The sequence below is a fragment of the Arvicanthis niloticus genome, chromosome 3 (assembly GCF_011762505.2).
Source record: "Arvicanthis niloticus isolate mArvNil1 chromosome 3, mArvNil1.pat.X, whole genome shotgun sequence".
NCBI lineage: Eukaryota > Metazoa > Chordata > Mammalia > Rodentia > Muridae > Arvicanthis > Arvicanthis niloticus.
In genome coordinates, this window is record NC_047660.1 from 2,450,547 (window position 1) to 2,474,295 (window position 23,749).

At 47.2% G+C, this 23,749-nt stretch overlaps 1 protein-coding gene across 1 annotated transcript in view; it reads right to left on the reverse strand.

Annotated features, from left to right (window-relative positions):
* Ubac2 (UBA domain containing 2) overlaps positions 1-23,749 on the reverse strand; it is a 148,026-nt gene that overhangs the window by 15,388 nt on the left and 108,889 nt on the right. The window contains exons 7-8 of the mRNA XM_034498812.2: positions 21,639-21,884; positions 5,262-5,384 (exon numbers count right to left, since the gene is read on the reverse strand). Coding sequence (XP_034354703.1) covers positions 5,262-5,384; positions 21,639-21,884 — 369 coding nt within the window. The remainder of the gene's footprint in view (positions 1-5,261; positions 5,385-21,638; positions 21,885-23,749) is intronic.

Below are 23,749 nucleotides of genomic sequence, written 5' to 3' on the forward strand. Positions count from 1 at the left end.
GGGGTCTCTCTGAGATGTCTGGGGAGTCTCTCTGAGATGTCTGGGGGTCTCTCTGAGCATGTCTGGGGAGTCTCTCTGAGATGTCTGGGGAGTCTCTCTGAGATGTCCGGGGAGTCTCTCTGAGCATGTCCGGGGGGTCTCTCTGAGATGTCTGGGGAGTCTCTCTGAGATGTCCGGGGGGTCTCTCTGAGATGTCCGGGGGGTCTCTCTGAGCATGTCCGGGGGGTCTCTCTGAGCATGTCCGGGGGGTCTCTCTGAGATGTCCGGGGGGTCTCTCTGAGATGTCCGGGGGGTCTCTCTGAGATGTCCGGGGAGTCTCTCTGAGATGTCTGGGGGGGTCTGTCTGAGATGTCCGGGGAGTCTCTCTGAGATGTCCGGGGAGTCTCTCTGAGATGTCCGGGGAATCTCTCTGAGATGTCTGGGGGTCTCTCTGAGCATGTCTGGGGAGTCTCTCTGAGCATGCCTGCCTGGGGAGCCTCTCAGAGCATGCCTGGGAAGTCTTTCTGAGATGTCTGGGGGTCTCTCTGAGCATGTCTGGGCAGTCTCTCTGAGCATGTCTGGGGGTCTCTCTGAGCATGTCTGGGGAGTCTCTCTGAGCATGCCTGCCTGAGGAGCCTCTCAGAGCATGCCTGGGAAGTCTCTCTGAGATGTCTGGGGGTCTCTCTGAGCATGTCTGGGCAGTCTCTCTGAGCATGTCTGGGGGTCTCTCTGAGCATGTCTGGGGAGTCTCTCTGAGCATGTCTGCCTGGGGAGCCTCTCAGAGCATGTCTGGGGAGCCTCTCCAATCTATCTGCAGTTCAGTTTGCAGCTGCTGTCACAACTCCTTCCTAGCATATGTCTTGTTACAACAGGGCTGCTTCTCAGTATCATGTACTCCACGGCTTGCCTGCAATAGACAAGCTAGTGTCTGTGAACTTGACTTGGGGTGCAGTTCTCATCAGAACAGGAAGGAGCTAGGCCATCTAGAGGCACACACGCCTTTCTTTCCTCCCTGAGCTGCTCCAGAATTCTTTACTTCCTTGTTGTGGTTCACTTTATCTCCCCCAATACACTGTCTACTAACACGTCAGATGGCTTCTTCAGCCGTTCTGGAAGCAGAGAAGGACTTAACTGCCAAGACTGTCTTATGCTCTTCTCTGAATTCTGCCTAAAGAAGGCAGCTGGAGATATCTTGTCCCTTGGCTTGTGGAGTCACCCTTAGAGACCCCGATATGTGGCTCTAGCCTTGCCCTTGCTCCCTCCATCAATACTTCTTTGGGAATATAAGAAGGAGCGGGGATGCCATTTCCAATGGGAGGTGAACCTGCAGAGGCGCCTGAAAACAGGATGGCTTCTGAGAACTTGTAATCTCAGACACAGCCAAGGCACAGAAGCAGCAGAGATGCGGCATCTGTGGCTCTGTGCTGACTTGGGGCAGGATGCCTCATGTGCGCACATCTCCTCTGAGTGTGCGGCTTAGTCGTCACAGTCAGATCCCACTGACTTGGTTTTCTCGTACAATACTCACTAAAACTCCTGAACTACATGTGAATAGTAGAAAACATTGAACATTTTTATGTTTTTCTGGGTCTAGAAAGTCACCGGAGTTTGAGTCCCAGCAAATTGCAAGCACACTGTGGGGCTCACAACCACCTCTGGCCTCTGCAGACCCAACTCTCATGAGCACACCCCCCGACCCCATAATTAAAAATAAAATAACAAGTCACATGACTCAGGCTGAGGATGCAGTGGAGTGGCAGAGTGCTTGCCTGACATGTTCAAAGGTCTGGGTTTCACTGAGGTACTGAGAAAGAAACCAGCATGGGACCCTAACATTTAAAAAACTACAAATGGATTTAATTAAAAAATTAAGGATAAAAACTTTAATCATACTTAAATATGTTAACAACATTTCTGATAATGGGCAGTATTAACAAATTAATTGAGATCATAATTCAATTATAACTTTCTGAACTTAGCTGTAGGCCTTTAGAAGGCAAACTTAAAAAAAAAAAAAAAAAGATAGGGTATCACTGGGCAGCCTGGGCTAGCTGTGTAGATCAGGCTGGGCTCAAATTCAGAGATCTATCAGTGCTGAGATTAAAGGTGTGCACCACCATGCCCGACCAAGATGATGGGCTCATTTTTCTACAGTAACATGCCAAGCGTGTGCATTACAAATACAGCCTGTGAGAGACCTGATGTTCTGCACCTGATTAGGAACGTTGAAACACAAGACTTGGGAAATGGGTTGGCAAGAGAAAGAGTATGGGGGAGGGTGGAGAAAGGCAGGCAGGCCTCCAGAGGTAGTGCCATCTCACAGCAGAGACAGGAGGAGCTAAGGTTCCTTTGAAGTGAGACTGTCAGTAGGTTAACCTGACCTGTCATTCTGGGAGGACCAGGGAAAAATGACTCACTAAGAGAAAAAGCCTGTAGACTAAACGACTTCTTTTCACATTCTTCTCTCCTCCTTTTGACATCTTTTTCTCCGCCCTCCTCAAACTGCCAAAACCAAGAACTCTTTCTCACTTGTAAACGCCTCCTACGGGTAAAGGCAGGCCTGAAGAACGTGACTCAGGGCTGCATCAGGTAAACAGTCACATAACAGAATCCTGGTGCTTCTTTCCACCAAGAGGGATGACTATTATTTTATTCTCAAATCTGTCATTACAAGGATCTAACAAATACCAAATTATTTAAGCTTTTCTTCCTCATCTCTGGGATAATATTTGCCTAGGGAATTTTTGAAGATGACAGGACAGATGGACTCTGGCTGGCCAGATGCACTGCACACATTTAATCCCAGCATGGAAGGCAGAGGCAGAAGGATCATGAACTGAGATCAGCCTGCGCTTCAAGAGAGGCCCTGTCTAAAAATATAATAAGCAAATAAAAAAGACCTCTGGCTGCACATCTGTTCCTGTCACCAAAACCCAAAGAGTTAGCGAAATACAAGCCTGAGGCAAGAAACTGCCAGGCAAAAGGGCCGACTGCCTCACTGTTAGCCACAGTCTCTATGGACATTTGACACGGTTCTCCAAAAAGCACCTGCCAAGGCCTATGGTAGGGATGTGGGCAGAGCCTTCTGAGTTACAGAGCATGGGAGGACAGCAGACAGTTTGGTCTGAGGACAAGCGGCCTGGCTGGTGCAGCCAGCTGTGCAGCCAGCTGTGGAAGCCAGCAGCACAGGCAGAGGGAAATTCAAGTGTTATCACTGCAATGTTTTGGAGTACAACAAAATTTAAAATGCTTTTCTCATTTGAAATAATTTCAAACACAAAGCTTCAGAAGTTCCCTAAGAACCCCGCTGGCTCCTCACCCAGGGCAGCAGCCATGGTTTGTCAAGTCACTTCATCATCTCCTGAGCCACTGTTAGTGCAGCTGGAACAGCTGGAGTCTGACAGTAATAATCTCATCCACCCACAGTCCACACCATCAGCCGCCTGACAGAAAGGGCTCTCACTGCAGACTCCTTTCCCGGTGCACTCAGCCCAGGCCACAGACATCAGGGAGATGGAGCAGCTCCCTCATCTCCTTTACCTGTGGCACTTGTTTATGAAGAATACATCGGGCTACAAAGAATAAAGAATACTTTATGCAGGTCCCTCAGGTTGAACAAAGTTCTGCATTTTGAGTCCCTTTCATTGCATAAATACAGTACTTCTCTGTTCTATTATTGGTAATGTTAATTTTGATAACTGGGTGGTATTCAATTTTTTTACTATGTGGATATTATTTTCCTTGTGTAACGAATAAGTATCTTATCGATGGGGAGATAGTTTGAGAGTATAGAAACAGCCAGATTTTTTATATATTAAAGACTTTTCCTTGAATTAATGTTTATTATGGTTGTAAAACTGGGGGGTTTCTAAGAAGACACTGTCCTTTCTACTATATGAAAGCATGTTTTATTTCTTCTACATGTTTCTGCAGTATTTATCTATTAATACCAGCATAGTGTCTGAATGAGAAATGTCTCTCATAGTCTCAGGCATTTGAACACCATGGTCCTCAGTGACACTGTTTGTGGAGGTTTAGGCGGTGAAGTCTTGCTAAAGGAAGTATATCATTGAGGTGAGAACTGGAATGAAAAGCCCCATTCTGCTTCCGGTTTGTTCTCTCTGCTTTATGCCTAGGTCTGAACACGAGAGATGTCAACTTCCTGCTTCTGCTGCCTTGCTTTCCACTGCTGCTAGATCTCCCTGACAGTGAGACTCTTATCACAGCGAAACTATGAGCACACGTACACACACACATATAAGCACACAGAAAGACCCCAGAGCACATGTACACACACACGTACAAGCACACAGAAAGACCCCAGAGTACATGTACACACACACGTACAAGCACACAGAAAGACCCCAGAGCACATGTACACACACACGTACAAGCACACAGAAAGACCCCAGAGTACATGTACACACACACGTACAAGCACACAGAAAGACCCCAGAGTACATGTACACATACATGTACAAGCACACAGAAAGACCCCAGAGTACATGTACACACACACGTACAAGCACACAGAAAGACCCCAGAGCACACGTACACATACATGTACAAGCACACAGAAAGACCCCATGCTATTCATACACTGCTAATTTCATTCCACCCTCAGTGGCAGAATTATAGTTCTTGAACCACTGAAAATTAACCCAAGGAAAAAGCTTAAGATTTGTTTTAAAATCATAAAAGTAAAAACCTCAAAGGTGCTGCTCTCTTCCTACCTTCTCTCAACCCTTTGTAAGGAGCCAACTTTACTCACTTCTTTTGTGGCAAGGTCTTGTTATGTGAGCCAAGCTGACCTGAACTCTACCCCCTTCTGCCTTGGCATTCTACACACCAGGATTACAGGTGTGTATGGAGGCTCAGGTAGAAGGAGCACATGCTCCCATGTGCATGTTCTCACTTGCATGCCCTGCACAGGTCAACCTTCTGTGTCCTTCCTGAGCTACTGTGCACCTAGTGTTTTGAGAAAGACCATCTCTTTTTGCTGAGTTTTGCCCATTAGGCAAGCCTGGACTGCCTAAGCAAGCCCTATGACCTTCTTCTCTCTAGGTTACAGTGCTGGCATTCATTATTACATGGGTTCTGGGGTCCAGCTCTGGTTCTCAGGCTTGCATGGCAGGCACTTTACCATCTCTACAGTCCGCAAATCAAGCGCTTATTTCTTGTTGGCCCAAACTGCTTTGAGCCTGCAGTATGGACTGAATTGAGTATGGGCATCACTGCTCAATTATGAGCAAATTATAATCAAATTATAATCAAAGGGTTACCTGCTCTTCAGAAACTTCCAGGGGAGGAGATGCTCGCTGCTCAGACCGAGGATCATCTTGATAGTTGATATTTCGTCGCTGACGTAAAGGGGGGAAAAGCCGATTCCAATTGATCATTCCTCCCTACAAAGAGAGCAACACAGGGCCATCAGGAAAGCAGTGCGGTGCCTAGGGAGCCTCCCCAGAGGCAGTCAGAGCCCCAGCTGGGAAATGGAAAGCTGCACGCCCTCAACCAAGAGGGTAAAGCCAGCCTCTGCTACAGGCAAAGGAGAGAAAAGGCTCAGGCAGTGTGAAGTGTTTTGGCGACCGGCAGAGGTGGCGAAAGGCACACGAGACCTCCTAAACACCTTTGGCCTCACAGACCCTGTCCCAACACTGGGCATGGCCACAGCCACATTTTATGAGTTCAAGGCTCTGCAGGGTGTAACGGAGACACAGACACGGATAAGGAAGTGAGAAGAAAGCCACATTCCTCCCACATCTACTTAAGACACTACCATCCCGTGTTCTATTTATTCATTTCTGAGCGTCTGTGGGACAAGGCGACCAAAGGTTGTAATGAAGCCTACACCCAGCAATAAGCTGCAGAGCAAAGAGTGAAGGTCAGTAACTTACTGAGTGTAGGCTCTGTGGATCCTGAAGGTGAAAGATAAATCCACATCTGGCTTCAAACTCGAAAAAAAGTGCATGACATGGCACTTTCTAAAAATGCCTATGTTTGCTGTGTGCAGATCTTTGAATTTACTAACTTTAAAATGTCTATTTCTAGATGTCTTAGAGTTGCTGCAAATGTAAAGAATGTAACAGTCTGAAAACTTCCCTCCCTATGGAGGACTAAAACATCCAGGGAAAATACCACACACACCTACCTCCATGGCTGAATACAAAAGGAAAAACAACATGGAAATCCTAATGCACCAGAGACAAGCAGACACTGGGAACAGGAGCAGAGCAAGCTGGGACTCAGCCAGCCAAGCACAGAGGGAGCCAGGCCATTTCATGCACAGGACTGGGATGCAAAACCATGAAAATGACAAGGTTAGTCTGTTCCAGATTAGACTAGAGCATGGGAAGCTAGAGTGTCAGAGCCTGTAGAGGACACATCCATGTCACTGTGATAGGGAAAAGTCTCACAAACAAAAATATAAAAAGATTATGTCACCAGTAAAAAACGTATTAAAAGTTGAGCTGTTGTCAACTAAAACCAAATGACAAAGTTAACAGACAAACTACATACTGAAAGAAAATGTCCATGAGCCAGGCATGGTGGTGCACACCTTTAATGTTAGTATTCAGGTGGATCTCTGTGAGTTCAAGGACACCCTTGTCTCAAAAAACAAAACAAAACAAAACAAAAAATGTTCACAACATGTAACAGACAATCACACACACACACACACACACACACACACACACACACACACACACACAAAGGGGGAGAGACAAAGAGAGAGAGACATACATTCATACATACACAGATATAAATCAAAATAAAAATAAATCTTAAAACTGATATGACTGTTGAGGGACCCTATACTGGGGCAGAGGAGTGAGGTTGGGTTCTATGACGACTTCATGCCCCTGCCACAGAACAAGGCTTTCACCGCAGAACAAGGCTTTTCAGTGCTTTACCTCTTGGCACATAAAGAAAACACAGGCTTGCACAGCATGGAAAAGAGCAGGAACTGCTCACAGCAGTCTGGCATTCAGACGCCCTGAGGACCAAGGAGATCAGTAGCCCAGGACACTTCTGACCATGACACAGCATGGAAACGCTTTACTGTAGACCAGGGAATGCCTAGATACAGTGGGAGAATGTAACTGTGGGTACCATGGTATTCAAGGACAGAAGGTGACCAGATTGCTTTATTTACATCAGCTGAAGTAAAAGACACAGAATTGCCAAGTATGTACCAATATCTACTAATACCGTATACAATGAATCTAGAAAGAAAATTAAGACAATGTCCCTGCCTTGTAGAAGCGCACAATCTGGTATGCAAGCTATCAAGTGCATTTTCCTCCTGCCCAGTGGACCCGCTTTTGCTGTGTCCCATCTGACCTTCAGCAGTGCTGGGATGCACCGGCTATTCCTCAACAGCCCTTTCTCTGGGCTCTGATAACATTGTGCTTTTGTTTTTCCAGCCCAGTGACCTGTCAGACAGTGCCCCTTAAGGAGTTTTCTTTCTCCTTCTATGTTCTGCTGGCAAGCTCCCACCTATTCCCGGGGCTTTAAGCACCATACTTGTGGTGAGGATTCTGAAGTCTAGATGCTGCGCTTCATAGCTACAGAACCAAGTGTCCTGGACAGACATTCACCTAAACGCTCCAGAGGCATCTAATGCAGCACACCCCAAACCTACCTCAGTCCCACTTTCCTCCCATGTCCCAACCAGGGAGTGATGTCTCCACCCCCTCACAGCAGGCATAAGCAGGATCTGAAGCTCTGTCTCTTTCCACCACCTTTTATTGCTCTGTATTAGAGCACTTTCTAGGGCAGGATAGCGACACAAATGTTAATGTGTCCCCCCTCCATTTAAAAACCTTTCAACTTTCCATTAAGAAACACTTGTGACTGGGTATGGTGGCAGACACCTTTGATCCCAGCATTCAGAAGGCAGAAGCAGGCAGGTCTCTGAATTCGAGGTCACCCTGGTCTACAAATTGAGTTCAGGACAGCCAGGTCTACACAGAGAAACCCTGTCTCAAAAAACCAAAAACCAAACCAAAAACAAAACAAACCACACCAAAACAAACAAACAAACAAATAAACAAAACCCTTACTAATGAACGGTATACATCAATTCTTAATATTTTAAAGATTTTTTTTTTGTTTTACTTGTGTGTACAAATGCATGCATTTGTACACACACACAAAAGCATGACTGTGGAGGTCAGAGACCATACACGAGTTGCTGTGTACCTGTGGGTTCCGGAGAACTGAATTCAGGCTTAGTGGCTGTGCCTGTACCTGCTGAGCCCTTCACAGGCCCCAGCTGCTAACAGTAAAGAGAAGGGGGTGGGGAGGGAAAGAATATCTTCTGTATCAGAAGAAGAATTAATGAGAATAGTGGTCTTGTTTTCTATGTTGCAAACTCTGTAACATCTGACTGAGTAGAAGGAAGGCAGCTGCACACTTGCATCTGCTTAGACATCACTCCTGTTCTATTTGGTTTTTGAAACAAATGAGGACAGATAGGAATTAAAGGGCAGCACATACAAAGCCTTCCCAGACACTGAGAGACCACGTGCTGACCCCATCAGCAGGTCCACTGTGCTCTCAGGACAATCAACATGTTTCCTAAGGGCTTACCAGTGGGGAGTCTGTGATCACTCCCCATAAGGGTCTCACTGTACTAAGTCGGCTCTGCACGTTTCAGTTGCAGTCACTGGCCTGACTCTCACACTCCACCAGGGCTGAGACTCCACTCTGGTCTGTGTAGACCTGGCACAGTTAGATAGTTGGGAAACACCCACTGCACAGATAAATGAATGGAGACACACACAGTAAAGTGTACTGCTGAGCTATGTCACACGGAGCTGTCTTGACAAAGATCCAGGTTTACTAATCAGTAAAATTAGGAGGCAGGTTAATAGAGCAGGTGCAGTAGAAGGGTTGGGAGGGCTGAGGACGGAGGCTCACACAGTAGACAGAGGTAGGAGGTTGTGGAGGTAGAGCGAAGCCACACAGGCTAGGGTTAATGGTCACCATCTGCTGCGTTCTTAGCTCTGGGGGGACTGCGGCTTGCCAGGAACGCATCCACAGGCTCAGCTTCCCATCTCAGTGTGCAGCATGCTGACTGCCTAGGAGGGGCCAGGTGGACAGGGCAGCACCGAGAGATCCGACGACTTCCCTATGGCCCAAAGAGCTGAGCTGAGCTGAGCTGGCAAACACACAAACTGACACTGAGGTGGTGCAGGGTATCCCACCCAACCCTGAACTGATCATGAGAGAAGCACTGTCCAAGGCTGCTGCTCTGGAAAAAATGGGGGAGAAAAAGAAAACAAAGGTCCACCTCCATCACCACACATATGAACTACTACTTCATTTACTACTTGAAAAGTAGGTGGGAAGGATAATACAGTAAGTCAGCATCTGAAAAACAGAAGGGCTGTCTCTCTGCATGCTCCAGGCTCAGCAGGTGTTAGGGTGACCTAGGAAGAATAGGCTGGCCACTGACCTAAGCACCCCACACAGCTGTGATGGCTCTCAGCTTAAGGTTTTGTATGCTTTACCTTGCTCACTAGTTTTGGGCTGAGAGCCTTCAAATTGCCCAGTGTCCCCAGCAAGTCCTGTGGTGGCTGGATAGGACCTCCATGTCCTGCTGCTCAGGCTTGGAGTCTGGCTCAGGGGAAAGCATTTCTGGCAACATTGCCACACTTAACCTTAACCATGTCTCTTTCTTCTCTTGCTCTGTCACAGGCCTTGCCCACCCTTAAGCATTTCTCTTTTTTCTCTTGCTCTGTCACAGGCTTGCCTGTTTTGTTTGTTTGTTTGTTTTATGCATTGGCTGGGCTGGGGCCATGGCAGTGTTTCTGGACAATGAAGGGACAAGAGTACACTGAGGAGGGGTACAGAGGCATGGGAAAACTATGTCATAGTGAGTGCAGAATGGAGCTCAGCAGTTCCTGCCAAGGACTCTGTAACCAACATTGTTCCTGCAGACAGGCATCCAGGTCTGCTTGTTTTCACTGGCAACCTTTCATGTGAGAGGCTGCCATCATGCCATCTGAGACACCCATCATGCCTCTCTCCTGAAATACGGAACCACTTTCACAGTGGGTTAGCAATGGATAACATCAGCTTCAACCTCTCTGCAAACTCAGTCATAAATATTTTGTGTCTGATTCAGTAAACTGGAGACCTGATAAATCTCCTGTGGGGATCCACAAGGGTGACATGGGCACCATGGAAGAAAACTGGTAGGACTCAATTTCAGCTTCCCTGGTCACCTTGGCCAAAGGCTTTGGACACTTGTCTGTGGGCTCTGGTGAATACAGCTCAAGCCTCTGTCTTAGAAGGTTGTGATAACTGAGGGTACCACTGGGTATCCATGGACTATGCCACATGGCAAACATAACTTTCTGACTTGTTTGTTTGGCTATCAAGAGGAGGTGGTGCAGTGCTCTGTGTGTGTGTGTGTGTGTGTGTGTGTGTGTGTGTGTGTGTGTGTGTGTATGTGTGTGGTGTGTGAAGGGGGTTGTTGAGGGGGGGATGAGGAACTTTGAAGCCTAGCTTTGACTGGGGAATCTCTTGCACAGGCAGATCACATTGCTTCCTAGATTAAAGGCATTGCTACTGTCTTGGTTTGACTTCAGTACTCATAAACACCACACACAAGTGCAGAGTGTACAAGGTAAGGTCTCCCATATACTTTCCAGAAAAACTCTGAATGATAGCATTTCGTTCAGCACGGACAAAGTCTGCTTCTGCCTGGGACTGCAGTTCTCCCTCTTCATTCTTGCCTCTTGTATGCATCCTGTCAGCTGGAGACAGTGAGTGCATGCTAACTAGCATGGCAATCCTAGCCCAGTGCATGAACAAAGGGCAGGTCAGCTGGCAGTGTCTGTCCAGTCCCTCAGTCCTTTCATTTTTTTCCTCTGCCAAGCTTTGGGCCATGTTTCCCCCCCCTTCCCCCCTCCCCCCCCCCCCACCTAACTTTAGTTCTACACAAAAATTATTAAATGTTAAGTCAAAACTAGAATTACCTATGGTACCTGTAGCTGAACATGTTTTGACAGAATAAGAGGTAACACTGTCAAAATGAGATACAGTGAGTCATGATTCCCCGTTGATCTCCTCCCTGAGATGCGTCCATTTTTCTGTCTTCAGTACTCAGCTCTCACTCCTGAACCTGGTATCCTCCTGACTAGGACAAGTTCAGTTTTCCAGTCCACTGACGGCCAAGCTCTCCTGTATCCCGGGCCTCTTCTGCACTCAGTTCTCTGCTTTATCTCAAACCCCCAAAACGCTCAGAAATGATCTACTTTTCCTTTGTGGGCCTGCCACTACTTACGTCTTTGTTGTCCCACTATGAGATTATGCTGGTGGCTTCTTGATGACAGGTTGCTATTCACACTTTCTCCAATCTAATCTGCACACCAGTGTGGGCGGCCTGCACTCAAGCCTCCCACAGTAACACCACAGCAATGGAAAGCCTGCATCACAATGTCTGAGACACTGTCCTGTTTTAGAGGTCCAACATCATCCCATCCTAAACCATTTCTTACCTCTCTCTTTCCAGAACTTTCCTTACTGAGTACTCCCTTAAGCAGATGTAAGTTTACTCAAACAGTCTGATTCCTTGCATTGTGCTCCCGAGTTTCCTGGGGGCTTTCTCCCTCTTCTGTGCAGGCCCAATTCTTCTTTTATGTCCATATCAGCTTCACCCATCAAAGTCCTCCTTCCTCTCCCTCTCTGGCCAGGCTCTATGGGGCAGAGTCAAGGCGCTGATCTCACACAGAATATAACCTGGTGTCTGGGTTTCCACATATGGATGACAGCAGACTGAACTAGATGGTTCTTAAGCTGACTGGGTGCGTCTTCATTAGACACCAGTGAGCATCCTGGAAGCTGAGCAGTTTTCATTCCCGAAGAGCCTCTTCTGTTAGAGCAGGACCTCACAGTCCTGCACAGTAGCTGTGGACGGGCTCCTAGGCACACAATAGACATGCCCCTGCTGTCTCCCACCCTCAAGCGCCTCTGCCAGCATTACTGAACCCAGGACAGTCTGCAAGGAGACACGGGCTCCTTGGGTGACTCTCCTACGAGAGTCAGAGCAATGGGTAGTGTCCACTCCAGGAAGGCATTTGGAGGAGCAAGTGGTCTCTCTCATCTCAGTGATGAGCTGAGGCACAAAGCAGGGGCACATCATCTGGAAGCCGCGTGATGAGTGCAAGTGCAGTGTATCACTTCATCAGGAAGCCTGCAGTGTACCTTGGTTGGAAAATCCATTTTACAATCTCTGAAGAGAGGTCATGGCTCACCACTCTGGAAATTCTGGGCTTCTGGCTATCTGATACCCTCTGAACGCTCAGAGGGCTTTGAATGCTGGGGTGTGGATGAGGTCCCATGAAACCCCAGGCTTCTCAATGGAGGGGAGTACAAGTCTGTTCTGTCTCTGAGAACAGATGGACATGGGCTTTGGTGGGAAGGGAAGGGACGAGATCTCTAGTCTAGGAGAGTAACTGATGCTTTCAGTCTCACCTACCAACTCACTCACGGTCTAAACGTAACTAGAAAGTGAGTCTAGAAGAAAATGCAGCAGAGAATTAAGAGATGCTTGTCACTTTTATACCTTCAAAGAGAAGCGTGGTCATTTACCTGTCTTCTCAAATCCATGAGACTCTATAGTGCTCTTCTTTCTCATGAAGACACCAAAACAGAACGGAAAACAGAAATGATTTTCACAAATGTCACTTAATGAGTCAGGCTTGGAAAAGTGTTAGAATTTTGATTGATCCTATCGTCCTGGGCTGAATTTCATCAAAAAGGTCAGTAAGAGCACTGACAAGCCCACGAGGCACGGCAGCCGCTTCTACAGGAGGCGCAGATCCACATCAGCAGCTTTTAGCTTCGGCTTCTCTTGAAAACAGAGACCTGCATCTCATTTTCATGTCACTGCAGATTTTTATCGACCCACATCTGACACTCCACACTCACATGCTCATGGGAGAAGAGTCATAAAGGAACCAGCTCTAGCTGGTTGGATCTTGTTGACAAAGAAGCACAGCATATTGATGAGAATTGTTCTCAATTCAAATCACATCAAAAAGTGAAAGAACATCGAGAAAGTGCAGCTAAATGCATGCACGCTGTCCTGCATGGCGGCACCTGAGCTCAAACCTGTGTGGGCCTGTTTCTGTCAGGTCCCTGTGTTGCCTTGAGATGTCCACACAAGTAAAGGAATCACTGTCACCTCTGCCTGATTCTGACACTTTACTGTGACTGCCTCTTTCTCCTGCCACATCCAGGTCAGGAGGTGACACACTGCCTGGTTCTTAGCTCTCCCCAGAAACTGGCTCTGCAGGTTGTGTGGAACAGATGCCAATGAAAAAGCTGTGCCAAAGAGGCCAAGAGCTGGCAGAAGCATCTGATAAATAAACTGAGTAGCCACGTGGCAGGAAGAACAGAGGATGGCACCTGCCAGCATACACTGTCCTCATAGTAGCCTTGCTCTCTAAAACACAGGACACTCACGTACATGCTGCAATCATGGGAACTCTGAAAGCATGAAGGCAAGCGGAAGAAGCCAGTCCAACAATGCTGGTGCAGGCTCTACTCACCAAGACCTTCTCATGAGGCAAATTTACAGAGACAGAGAGTGGGCTGGGAAGATGGGAAGGCTCGGGAGCGTCTGTCAACAGAAACCAAACTTTTTTTTTTTGAGGGGGACGTTTCGAGACAGGGTTTCTCTGTGTAGCCCTGGCTGTTCTGGAGCTCACTCTGTAGACCAGGCTGGCCTTGAACTCAGAAATCCACCTGCCTCTGCCTCCCAAGTGCTGGGATTAAAGGCATGCATCACCACTGCCTGGCTGAAACCAAACTTCTTTTTAAAAAACATTTAAATTAACTTCAAAGTTGGCATACAAAGTACTGGGTTTCATATGGATTTTTTCATTTACACATACCTCCATACTTGGTTCTCATTTGCACCTTCCCCATCCTCTGCCACCCCTCTCTCACATCCTTCCTTTCCACTACCTCCTTCTTCTGTTTTCTCATCATATGCATCCACAGCTCTGGACACAGAGTTTAGATGCTACCAGTATTCTAGATGATTGTGGTAACGATGCATAACTCTGTGACTAAGAGTTAGTGACCTATACACTTCAAGCGGGTAGATTACTCAACAGACTACTTTGGATCCACTAGAAATATTTATTAAGTAACAAGTATTGAGTAGTGAGAAGAACTGTCACACCATGCATGGCAGGTGTGAGTCACTGTGCAGGATGGATGGTACCTGACAACGCTTGCCGAGGGGAAGTGAGGAGAGAAACAATTTTCACAGCCACAGAATTTACTGAGGGTGGGTGAGAGCTAGTGCGGCCACCCTCTGACTGAGGAAATCACAGAACGGCACATGTAAATGCTGACGTGTGAACACTGGCTATTCACTGGCAGTAGCATCAACACCTGTCCTTGTTTGGATAAAGACTACTTATTACCAAAACAGGCGGCAGGCAACCAGGAAGTACCAGAAGGCTCCATACATGGAGCACACTGACACCAACAACTCCACTGTTTTGCTGGCAAGTCTCCAGCAGGCTTATATCAAACATGGCAGGCTTCACCTTAATTCTGATCCTAAGCCAAGAGTAGCTGAGGGTAAGGTTTAGCCTCAAGTGCATATGCTGGCACATGGGATCGACAGTGAACAGGGGAAATGGGGCATATAAGTGAGTGAATGAACAAAGCAGAGAATTCAGGTTTCCTATAAACATGGAGCTGAAAGGTGCTATGTCTCTAGGCAGGCATCACACATTTTAAATGGTAAAGGCCTTGCATGCAATAAGTATCTAAGGCTCCGAGAAGTGGGAGGGAAAACTGAGCCTATTATGTAAGGACATAATAGTAAGATTATTTTTTTTTTAAACTCTGGACTGTACAGAAGACAGGTGGTGTGGCCAACAAGTCAGATCACGGCGAGCTCTGTTCTAGAAGTTGAAGTGTTTAGGAGTAGTGACTAACAGGCTAGCTCCCAAGTGTGGACTATGTCCCGACTTCCTAAGAGGCAAAAAATTTATGCCCACGCCATGATAATAGTAAAGCTCCAGAGATCTTCTGGTACCTAACTCTTATCCTATCCTTTGAGTCCCATGGTAACCATTAGATTGTGTGTAGATCACCCTGTAACCCAGAGCTGTCTCCCTAAAAGCAAATTTCCTTCTGTGATTATGCTTCCTTCATATTGTGAGCATGTGGGTGTTACTAAGAAAGCCTAAAACTGTTTTGGCCTTAACACGTTCACACTCCAGTCAACACAACACTTTTAATGCCAAATGCACTGGGGGTGGGTTGGGGGAGGGAGCTTCCTCACACACAAAGCCATTCTCCAGAAGACACCACTCAAAGTCTTGAAACTTAATTCAAGTATTATTCACAGAACTAGAAAACAAGCAAACAAACAAACCACCACCACCACCACCAAACCCCCTCAACCAGGGCAGTGGTGGGCATGCCTTTAATCTCAGCACAGGAGGCAGGTGGATCTCTTGAGTTTGAGGCCAGTCTGCTCTACAGAGCGAATGCCAGGATCTCATAGAGAAACTGTCTGGAAAACAACAAAAGCAAACTCAAACCCACCAGTTTTACAGGGCTGCTCCCACCTGAGATGACTCTCCCAAACCCTGGAAGACGGTCTTCCGACTGGCTGCCCAGGAAACAGCCACTGGCTCAGGGAACTCGGCACACACTTACATCTCCTTATTTATCATGAAGGATGCAGATGGACAGCCAGACAGAAGAGCACAGCAATGGGAGGCCTAGCCCTCTCTGGGCCCCTGGCTGTAGACACTATGTGAGTCTTATCTTTGTGAGTTCTTAGGGAGGGAACATTATAAAAGCAACTGATGACATCAGTGGCCACTGGCATTTAGCCCATCCTTCAGCCTTTCGGCCCATGGAAACGCTAGGGGTTAACAGAAAGTTCCGGTCTCTCATCTCAAAGCTGGTTTGCTGGTTAGGAGGCTACGAAGAAGATAATCACCAGGCAGTGCAGGAGCCGGCCACCTCAGTAGTACACTGACCTCCAGGCACAGTGTTTTGTGTTTTTTATTTTATTTTTGTTTTTGCTCCAATCACATTCTTGATCCACAGCCCAGGGGTCAGCTTGCAGTCACTCTATGGCCTATTACTTGTGACTGTCCTATGTCTGGATTACCAGCGTGGGTGGTCAAGCCTCATCTGTCACTGTCACCTCCTCACAGTGCTCAAGCAAATGCAATGCCCTGCTGTCCCACAGCTGTTTGGAGACTCTAGTCTTTTCCTCCTGGGCTCTCCAACCCCATTTGATGGCTTCTTCTAGATTCTTGCATACACACTACACTGTGCAGGGGCCATGTCCCAGAGCTGCACAGGGACACTGCCCCACCACGGCTTTACCTTCTTCAGAAGCTGCACACTTCTGGAAGAAGGCCAGGCAGCTTCTTGCACACGCACAGGGCAATAGGTTGTATCAGAGTCCAAAAAAAGCACAAATGAGTAAAGTTCTGTCCTTTCAAGAGCTCATGTCTTTTGAATTGGGGACTAATGGCTGGGTGTGGTAGTGCAAGAGTTTAACCTAAGCACTGGAGAGGCAGAGGTAGCTGGATCTCTGTGAGTTTGTGGCCAGTGTGGTCTCTATAGTGAGGTTCAGGATAGCCAGAGCTACATACATAGTGATACCCTGTCTCAAAAATCCAAAACAAAAATAAAAACAAACAAACAAAACCCCACAAAACTCATGAGCCTATGAAATGTCAGACACTGGCCCTGGTAGCAACAAGCCAGACCCAATACTAAAGTGACTGTGACCCATTGGAGCCAGCAACCGTATCCGCAGAAATATGAGGCACAAGACAAGAGGGTAGGGTAGCAGTTACCTGTCTGACCCACTGCCCTCAATGCTGCCCTGACTGAATGTACAGACGACAGGCACAGAAAGACACATCCAGTAATAAAGCCAGTTTTCAACTCAACTAGCACCCAAGCGTTCCTGGATCGTAACTACTTGAAGAAGTGTCCAGAAAGACTTGTGAGAGGCCAAATCACATCTAGCACACTACCACATGTCTGGGCTTCATCAAGTTCCTCTTATACTGACTCTGTCTAGATAGTGGTCTGTAACTCCAGATGAGTGAAGTCCCAAGAGGCAACACATGGGTCACTGTTCTCCAGGTTGCAAAGTATGCAAGAGCTTCCCAGCTAATGTAGGCCCTCTCAGCATCCTGCAAGAGCTTCCCAGCTAATGTAGCCCTCTCAGCATCCTGCCTCCCATCCACTGCAGCTCCTTGGCTGAGAGCCCCTTGCCAGGAGGAGGCTCGACTGCTCCTGATGAACATCTGTTCTTCCTGCAACAGCTCCCTTTCTGGACACCCTGTCCCGCAACTTCCTGCTTTCTTTCTAGCTGCTTCAGTTTCTTTTTATCCTCTTGTCAGCCTACACATGGCCTTGGTCTGTCTGTCGTGACTTGTTTTCAGCTTGACCTTGCATGACATCTGCGTGTCTTTCCAGCTCTGACTGCTCAGCGATATCCAGCTGGCATCAGAATTCAAAGCAACCCTGTTAATATTTACTACACACATTTACTCAGTAGCTCCCTAAGTATTTGCTAAGTTTCTATTAGTGGCACTATTCGTGCTTTGGAGAAGCAGAGAAGCAGTCAGCCTAAAACAATGGCAGGGATAGGTTAAGCCAGTCCCTAGTGAGAGCTCGGCTAAGGTTCTAGGCAAAGAAACTCAGGACTCCAGTGGGAAACTGAAAAGGCTTCTGAGAGACACTTTGCCAGAAAAATTGCAGAGCAAATGGGAATCAGGATTAAAAAACAAACAAACACACAAACCCCAGAGTTTTCTCTGGGTGGTGGAGCTGGGTGGCTTGGGTGGTAATGTGTAGCTCTAATGTATAGCAAATGACTCAGTAAAGCTTGTGATAAACTCTAGGAAGGAGATGCAGTTAAATGGAGGCAGGGCCCATGTGTAACTGCCTTAACAGCTAAGGGGAGCTGCTCAAAGACTTCAGGGGGAGCAAAGACACCAGCCTTATGTTTCAGAGATTGATGATAGAGCAAGACAGAGGCAGATGAGGCTATGGGCATGGACCCAGGTGATAAAGACACGGGAGGCAGGGCAACCAGCTTACATAAAGGAGATGTTGACACTTCACTAGAGCAGGGAGCACGGTGTGGATGGATCAGAAGAATGAAGTGCTGTGCTCCTAGAGACGAGAGGCTAGGGAGAATACAGAAGCTTCTACCGAAGAATCTCTGGTTTGATGATGGAGCTTTGAGAAGCAAGTAGAGCAGAAACATCACTTTGGGGAGAACCCAGGGCACAAGAACATCATACAGAAACAGAACTGGTGGGGTACATCTGGAGCCAGAGAGGGGAGGACCTCCTATACATATGAATTGGGGCCCAGGGACTTCAGCAGTGTATCCCTGGGGCTCAGGATTAGTGGCCACCTGAGTGGCCCTGAGAGAACTCCAGTCTGACCGGGCTCTAAGCATAGAACTGAACTTAGGCAGGTGCCAGGGCAAATGACAGGCTCAGCACATGCTACTCTTGCTGGTAATAGGTGAAACTCTAAATTCTGCAAGTACGGCAGGACCCGCTCTACACTGAGGTCTGCTGGCTAGTCCTTCTGCAGCTCCACACTCAATGGCAGCCCTAGACTCAGCATATGATAAGCATTAAGACCAATGTGTTAAAAACTCGATGAAAATCAACCCTCCCCACAGATGAATATAACTGTCATACAGCACATACCCACGCACAGGGGACTCTTCCATGGCAGTTTAACAGACAGAGGATTACCATGTACTGATATGTCATGCATACACAAAGGATCAAACTTAGCTCCACCAGGAAGTTTAGCTCTGGCAATGAAGTTTAGGAAAACAAACCCAGAAAGCTTAGCGGTACAACAGATGTCCACTGTTGTCCAGAAAAGTCCCACCCAGTGTTCAAGGCTGCTTCCTGCTCTGAACTTCAGGCGTGTGAAGGGAAGGCCAGTGTTTTAGAATGGAGAGATTTGGGAGCGGTGGACAGAACCACAGACAGAGAGCCAGTACCTTCCCAGTGCCAGTGGGAATGCATACTCAGAAAGGACAAAGGTTTGGTGTTTTACTTACTGGAGAACAATGTGTTAGTTGACGTACTTGTGATGGACAAAAACACTATATGGCATTTGAAGCCATAAGAGAACATGGTGGCTCTTGGGATACCGGGCAGGGAATATATAAACTGCAGGGAATTACACTCCCACAAAAACCTATGTTATGCCAGAAAGTGCCTAAGAGCCAAAGTAAGTAAGTGTGTGCAGTGGAGAGCCCTCAGGTTGCAGGCCCTGTAGGCCCAGCAGAAACCCACTGCCAGACTGAAATGGCACACCTGGGGGTCAACACAGGAAGTGCCAGAGGGCACAGGTGAGCTGCAAAAGCAGATATACCAGCCAGCATGCCAGCTGTAGCACCAAAACCTCTCCTAGCTCAAACCTGCCACAAGTTGTGAGTCTATGATAATCAATAGCAGATGACAGTGGCCAAACTACTCAGAGTGTGGTCGTTCTCTCCCTGAAGTCAGACGGGAGATCCTCCCATGGGCAGAGCAGGTTAACGCCTTCAGTCATCTACTTAGTAAAGAGAAGTGGCTTGTGGGTAATAAAATGAAGCATTCAGATTTACTGGGATAGCAAATGACTTGGCTAGTCATCCAGGAGTCTGGAAGGCAGGGCCCAAGGAAACCTGTGGGAGGCAGGTGCACACAGACAAAGGAACATGTCGGAAGCGTGGTGGTTGTTATTTCACATTAATTCCTATCATGGACATCCATCACAGAAAAGGCTCCAAGCAGGAGGTAGACAGACTGACAGTGACCTTATTATTGTCTATCTCAGTATTGGCACAGGAAGAGTAGCCATGGTGACATGGATGGAGGTTATGAATGGGCCCTGTGACCCAGGACGATCTAGCTACTTCCATCATGGAATATCTAATCTGCTATCAGCAGACAACAATGAGCTGGATATACTATCACTTTCGAGAAGAAATGACTGCTCAGTGCCAACACTGGCACTGATTATCTCGTGACTCTGTATGCTAAAGACTTGCCTCAGCGTGACTGTACTTATACACAGGGTCTTTAAGGGTTAATCATGGTAAAGTGAGGTCATTAGGTGGACCTTAATCCAAAAAGAATAGTTCCCTTACAAAAGGAGGATTAGGGCTCAGAACAAAATACCCCAAAGTGTACCTGGCATGCTGGGTACTTGGAACTGACGGGCCGTGGAAGCCTCAAAAGCAAGGCTTCTCTATTCTTTTCCTACCATCTCATCCTGGAGCAAGTCACAGAGACTAGAAACCCATTCACCCAAAGCATACCACAGAACCTACAAAGGCATTCTCTCCTCCTTCTGAAGACTTTGATTTCAGATGGTCCTATCCGGGACCCAGGAGGGGAGAAAGCTACAGAGAAGCCAAAAAGAATCTGAGCAGACAGGCTCTGCTGGGTCCTCTGTGCTACCATACCACACCCATCCTCTCACTCTCCTCCAGGGATCTTGTAGGATCTTCTGCCTCCTGTCAGTCACAGGCTTCACTTCAGTCTGGAATCTTCAGCTTCCAGTTTCACTGGAGCTGGAATCCTTCCCACACAGCTCCTTCCTCACTCTTGGTCCTCACACCTACAAGTGAGTCCATAGCCACCTCCACCCCCATCTCTGGACTGTCCAAAAGAGCACATGCCAGCCGTCCCAGAACATGTCATGGGTATCTGTGTCACATGCTCCTGCCGCTGTGAAGTCCAACAGGGCTATAAGGAACAACTTAGGTCTCTGTCTTCTATCACTTACTCTCCTAAAGATAAACTCTGGAACCCACATTCCAAGGACAGCGGACTGGGTTTTAATATTCTAGGCCACTGTGAGTCTTAAAGCCCCACCTCTTTTACCTGGGGAAGGCAAGAGATAGAGAGATGGCAGGAGAATCCTGCATCTCTCGCCACCCCAAAAGACGAAGGAGGAAGCAGGAAGTGAGGAGCCCAACGTGCTGGCCATAGTGTTCGAGGAAGAGCATGTCAGGAAGTTAGGCTGGGCACAGAGCAACTTTCCCTTTCATTGTCTCCCTTGAAAGACAAGTGTCATGTCAGAACTTTGGCTAAAGCAGTACTTGTAGGTAACTGTGCAATAGCTCCTGGTTACTAAGGGCTCAACTATGAAAATATAGCATTTATATGATGTAATCACTACTTGTTCCCTTAAAGTTTTCTGATCTTTGTATTCACTTTAACCAAGGAAAATCATAAAAATTTTCATCTGTTCCTCATCCATGGCACATGACTAGCACTTTAAACAGGAAGACAATGTGGCTTTGACAAGATTACAAACACTGATAAATATCCTATCTCGCTAACTAGGTCGGTGTTTCTCTTAGAAATAATGCTAAGGAAAGAATGTCCAATCTGACCAACTGTTCGGCTGTAATTTATTTTGTTACCTTAAAAACAAAACAACAGAAACCCCAGACACTGACAAAGCCACCCGACAGACCTGCACTCTCATTCTCTGGCAAACACATCAAAAGATTAGTATAAGCACAGGAGTACAGCAGAGGCTGCCACTCGCTCTCACTCATCACAGCAGGAAGACGCGCACACCCCTGGTCAAGCAGGTCTTACCTGCTGCTGCCTTTGTCGCCTCACTTGTGCAAACTGAGAAAGCATCAGCTGCCTATCAAGCTGCTCCATCCTCTGCTGCCTCTGGATGTCCACCGTGGCTCCCATCCCAACCCTGGCCTCGCTGGTGGGTTCTGAAGATGAGAAGATGGGCTCAAGGGCCCAGGAGAAGAACTGGGCCATCCTGCCGGGGACGCAGAGCACCTGGTGGACCTGGAGCACTTTGCGGTCATAGCACATGCCGGAAATCTACAAGGAAACATCCAACTGGTTGTTCAAATGTAAGCAAGACTGACATGGAGTATTAATAGGGAATCAATCATCTCAGAGGGCATTCTTCTAGTTTGAGCAGTATCAGTAAATCTTACCAAGTGGCAAACATCAAACAGTAAAACAATCCAACACAAATTTAATCTACTTGGTAAAACAAATGTATTAATTCAGAGTTAGCAAAATCCTGACCATTTCACATTCCAAATACAAGTACAGTATTTAAGGAATGATGTCTCGATTTTAAAAGGAACCCAGAGGCTGGGAAGGAGATAGCCTGTACTCTGGTGCTTTCTGGACATGCTTGTGAACCTGAGTTCAACAACCCAGCACCCAGGTAAAAGCCAGGCATGGCTGCATGTGCTTGTAATCCCAGTGCTTGGGGCTGAGGCAACAGGGTCCAGGCAAGGGAGAGCCCTCTGAAGGAATCAGGTGGGTGACCCCCGAGGAAGACACCAAGGTTGACTTCTAGCTTACACATACAAACCCCTAAAATTAAAAAGATCAGATCAACAAAAGGACTGATTATCCAAATAGCCTCACATTTGCCAACTCTGTGGTACCGTGACTGTCAGATGGTCACAAGAGACACATGACCCGAGAACAACAACCTCAAACCCTGGCTTTACTAACACAGTGCTCAAGTACGGACATTTTCCTAGATGTTTAGCTATGCATTACTATTGGGAAACAATTAATACATTGGTTAGAATATTTTTCTTTTAACAAACAAATCTAATTTTTTTTTAATCTTTAAAGCCATTTATATTGAAGGAAAAAAAACCTCAATATTTCTTTTCAATATCAATTTCTGGGTAAAAATAAGCATGCATATTCTTTTAAATTCATTAAAAAAAACTTTAACTTTTAGGATGGGAGTATTCACACTAGACAAAAGAGTTTAATGACCTTTTTAGTGGTACCAGAAAAGTATACCATAATATTTATTTGTTCTTGCTGTTTTATTGAGACAGGGTCTTGTTACATGTAGCCCAGGCTGGCCGTCAGACACTCTCTATAAAGGAAGTCACAGTTACTTAGGTGAAGACCTACTCTAGTCAGTGAGGACCCTATCTCAGGATGACAGTGAAGAGTGGCGGCAAAACATCCCAACCCGAGAGAACAAAGGTGCTACGTAGGAATGGGCATGTGGTGAGTGGGTGGAACACCAGTCTGGGGCCCAAGGGAACAGTTAGTAGAGAGCACATAGGAGCTACTGGTCAGTGTGTATGGTTTAAGCTGAGAGAGTAGGTAGCACAGGGAGGCATGTGGAGGAATCCAAGGGGCTTTGGGGTGAAGAAGGTGAGCCCAGGGAATCTGGTGCCAGTGGAGCCCTAAGGAGAATGCCGGAGGGGAGCAGGCAGCAACAGCAAATGCAGCTGCTGAGCCGTGACGAGAGATCTGTGGATGTGGCACATGGAGACCTCTGACCTCAGGACAATTTGGAGCAGTCAGGAGCAAAGGGCAGAATGAAGCAGACTGCAGAGGGCACAGGAGGAGCTTGAACTAGTGGTTTCAAGTCACTCATGTGGCTCCATTGTCAAAATAGTACAAAACAAGAGAGAAAATGAAACAGAGACTTCTATGTATAGTGAAACTAAAGCCTCCGTAAACCTGAACCACACACACAGAAGAGTGACTGACGGCAGGGCATGCACACATCTGCAGACGCTCTCCTGAGACTCAGGCTCAGAGCTCAGAGCCCAGAGCCAGGGCTGTGGGAGGCAGCAGTGATGTGGCTAATGACCCAGATCTGTGTAAGAAGCACCTCACTTCCTCCCCAAGCCCCAGGTAAAGGAAGAACCTGAGATGGAGAGTAAACACACAGGGAGCCTGCACACGCC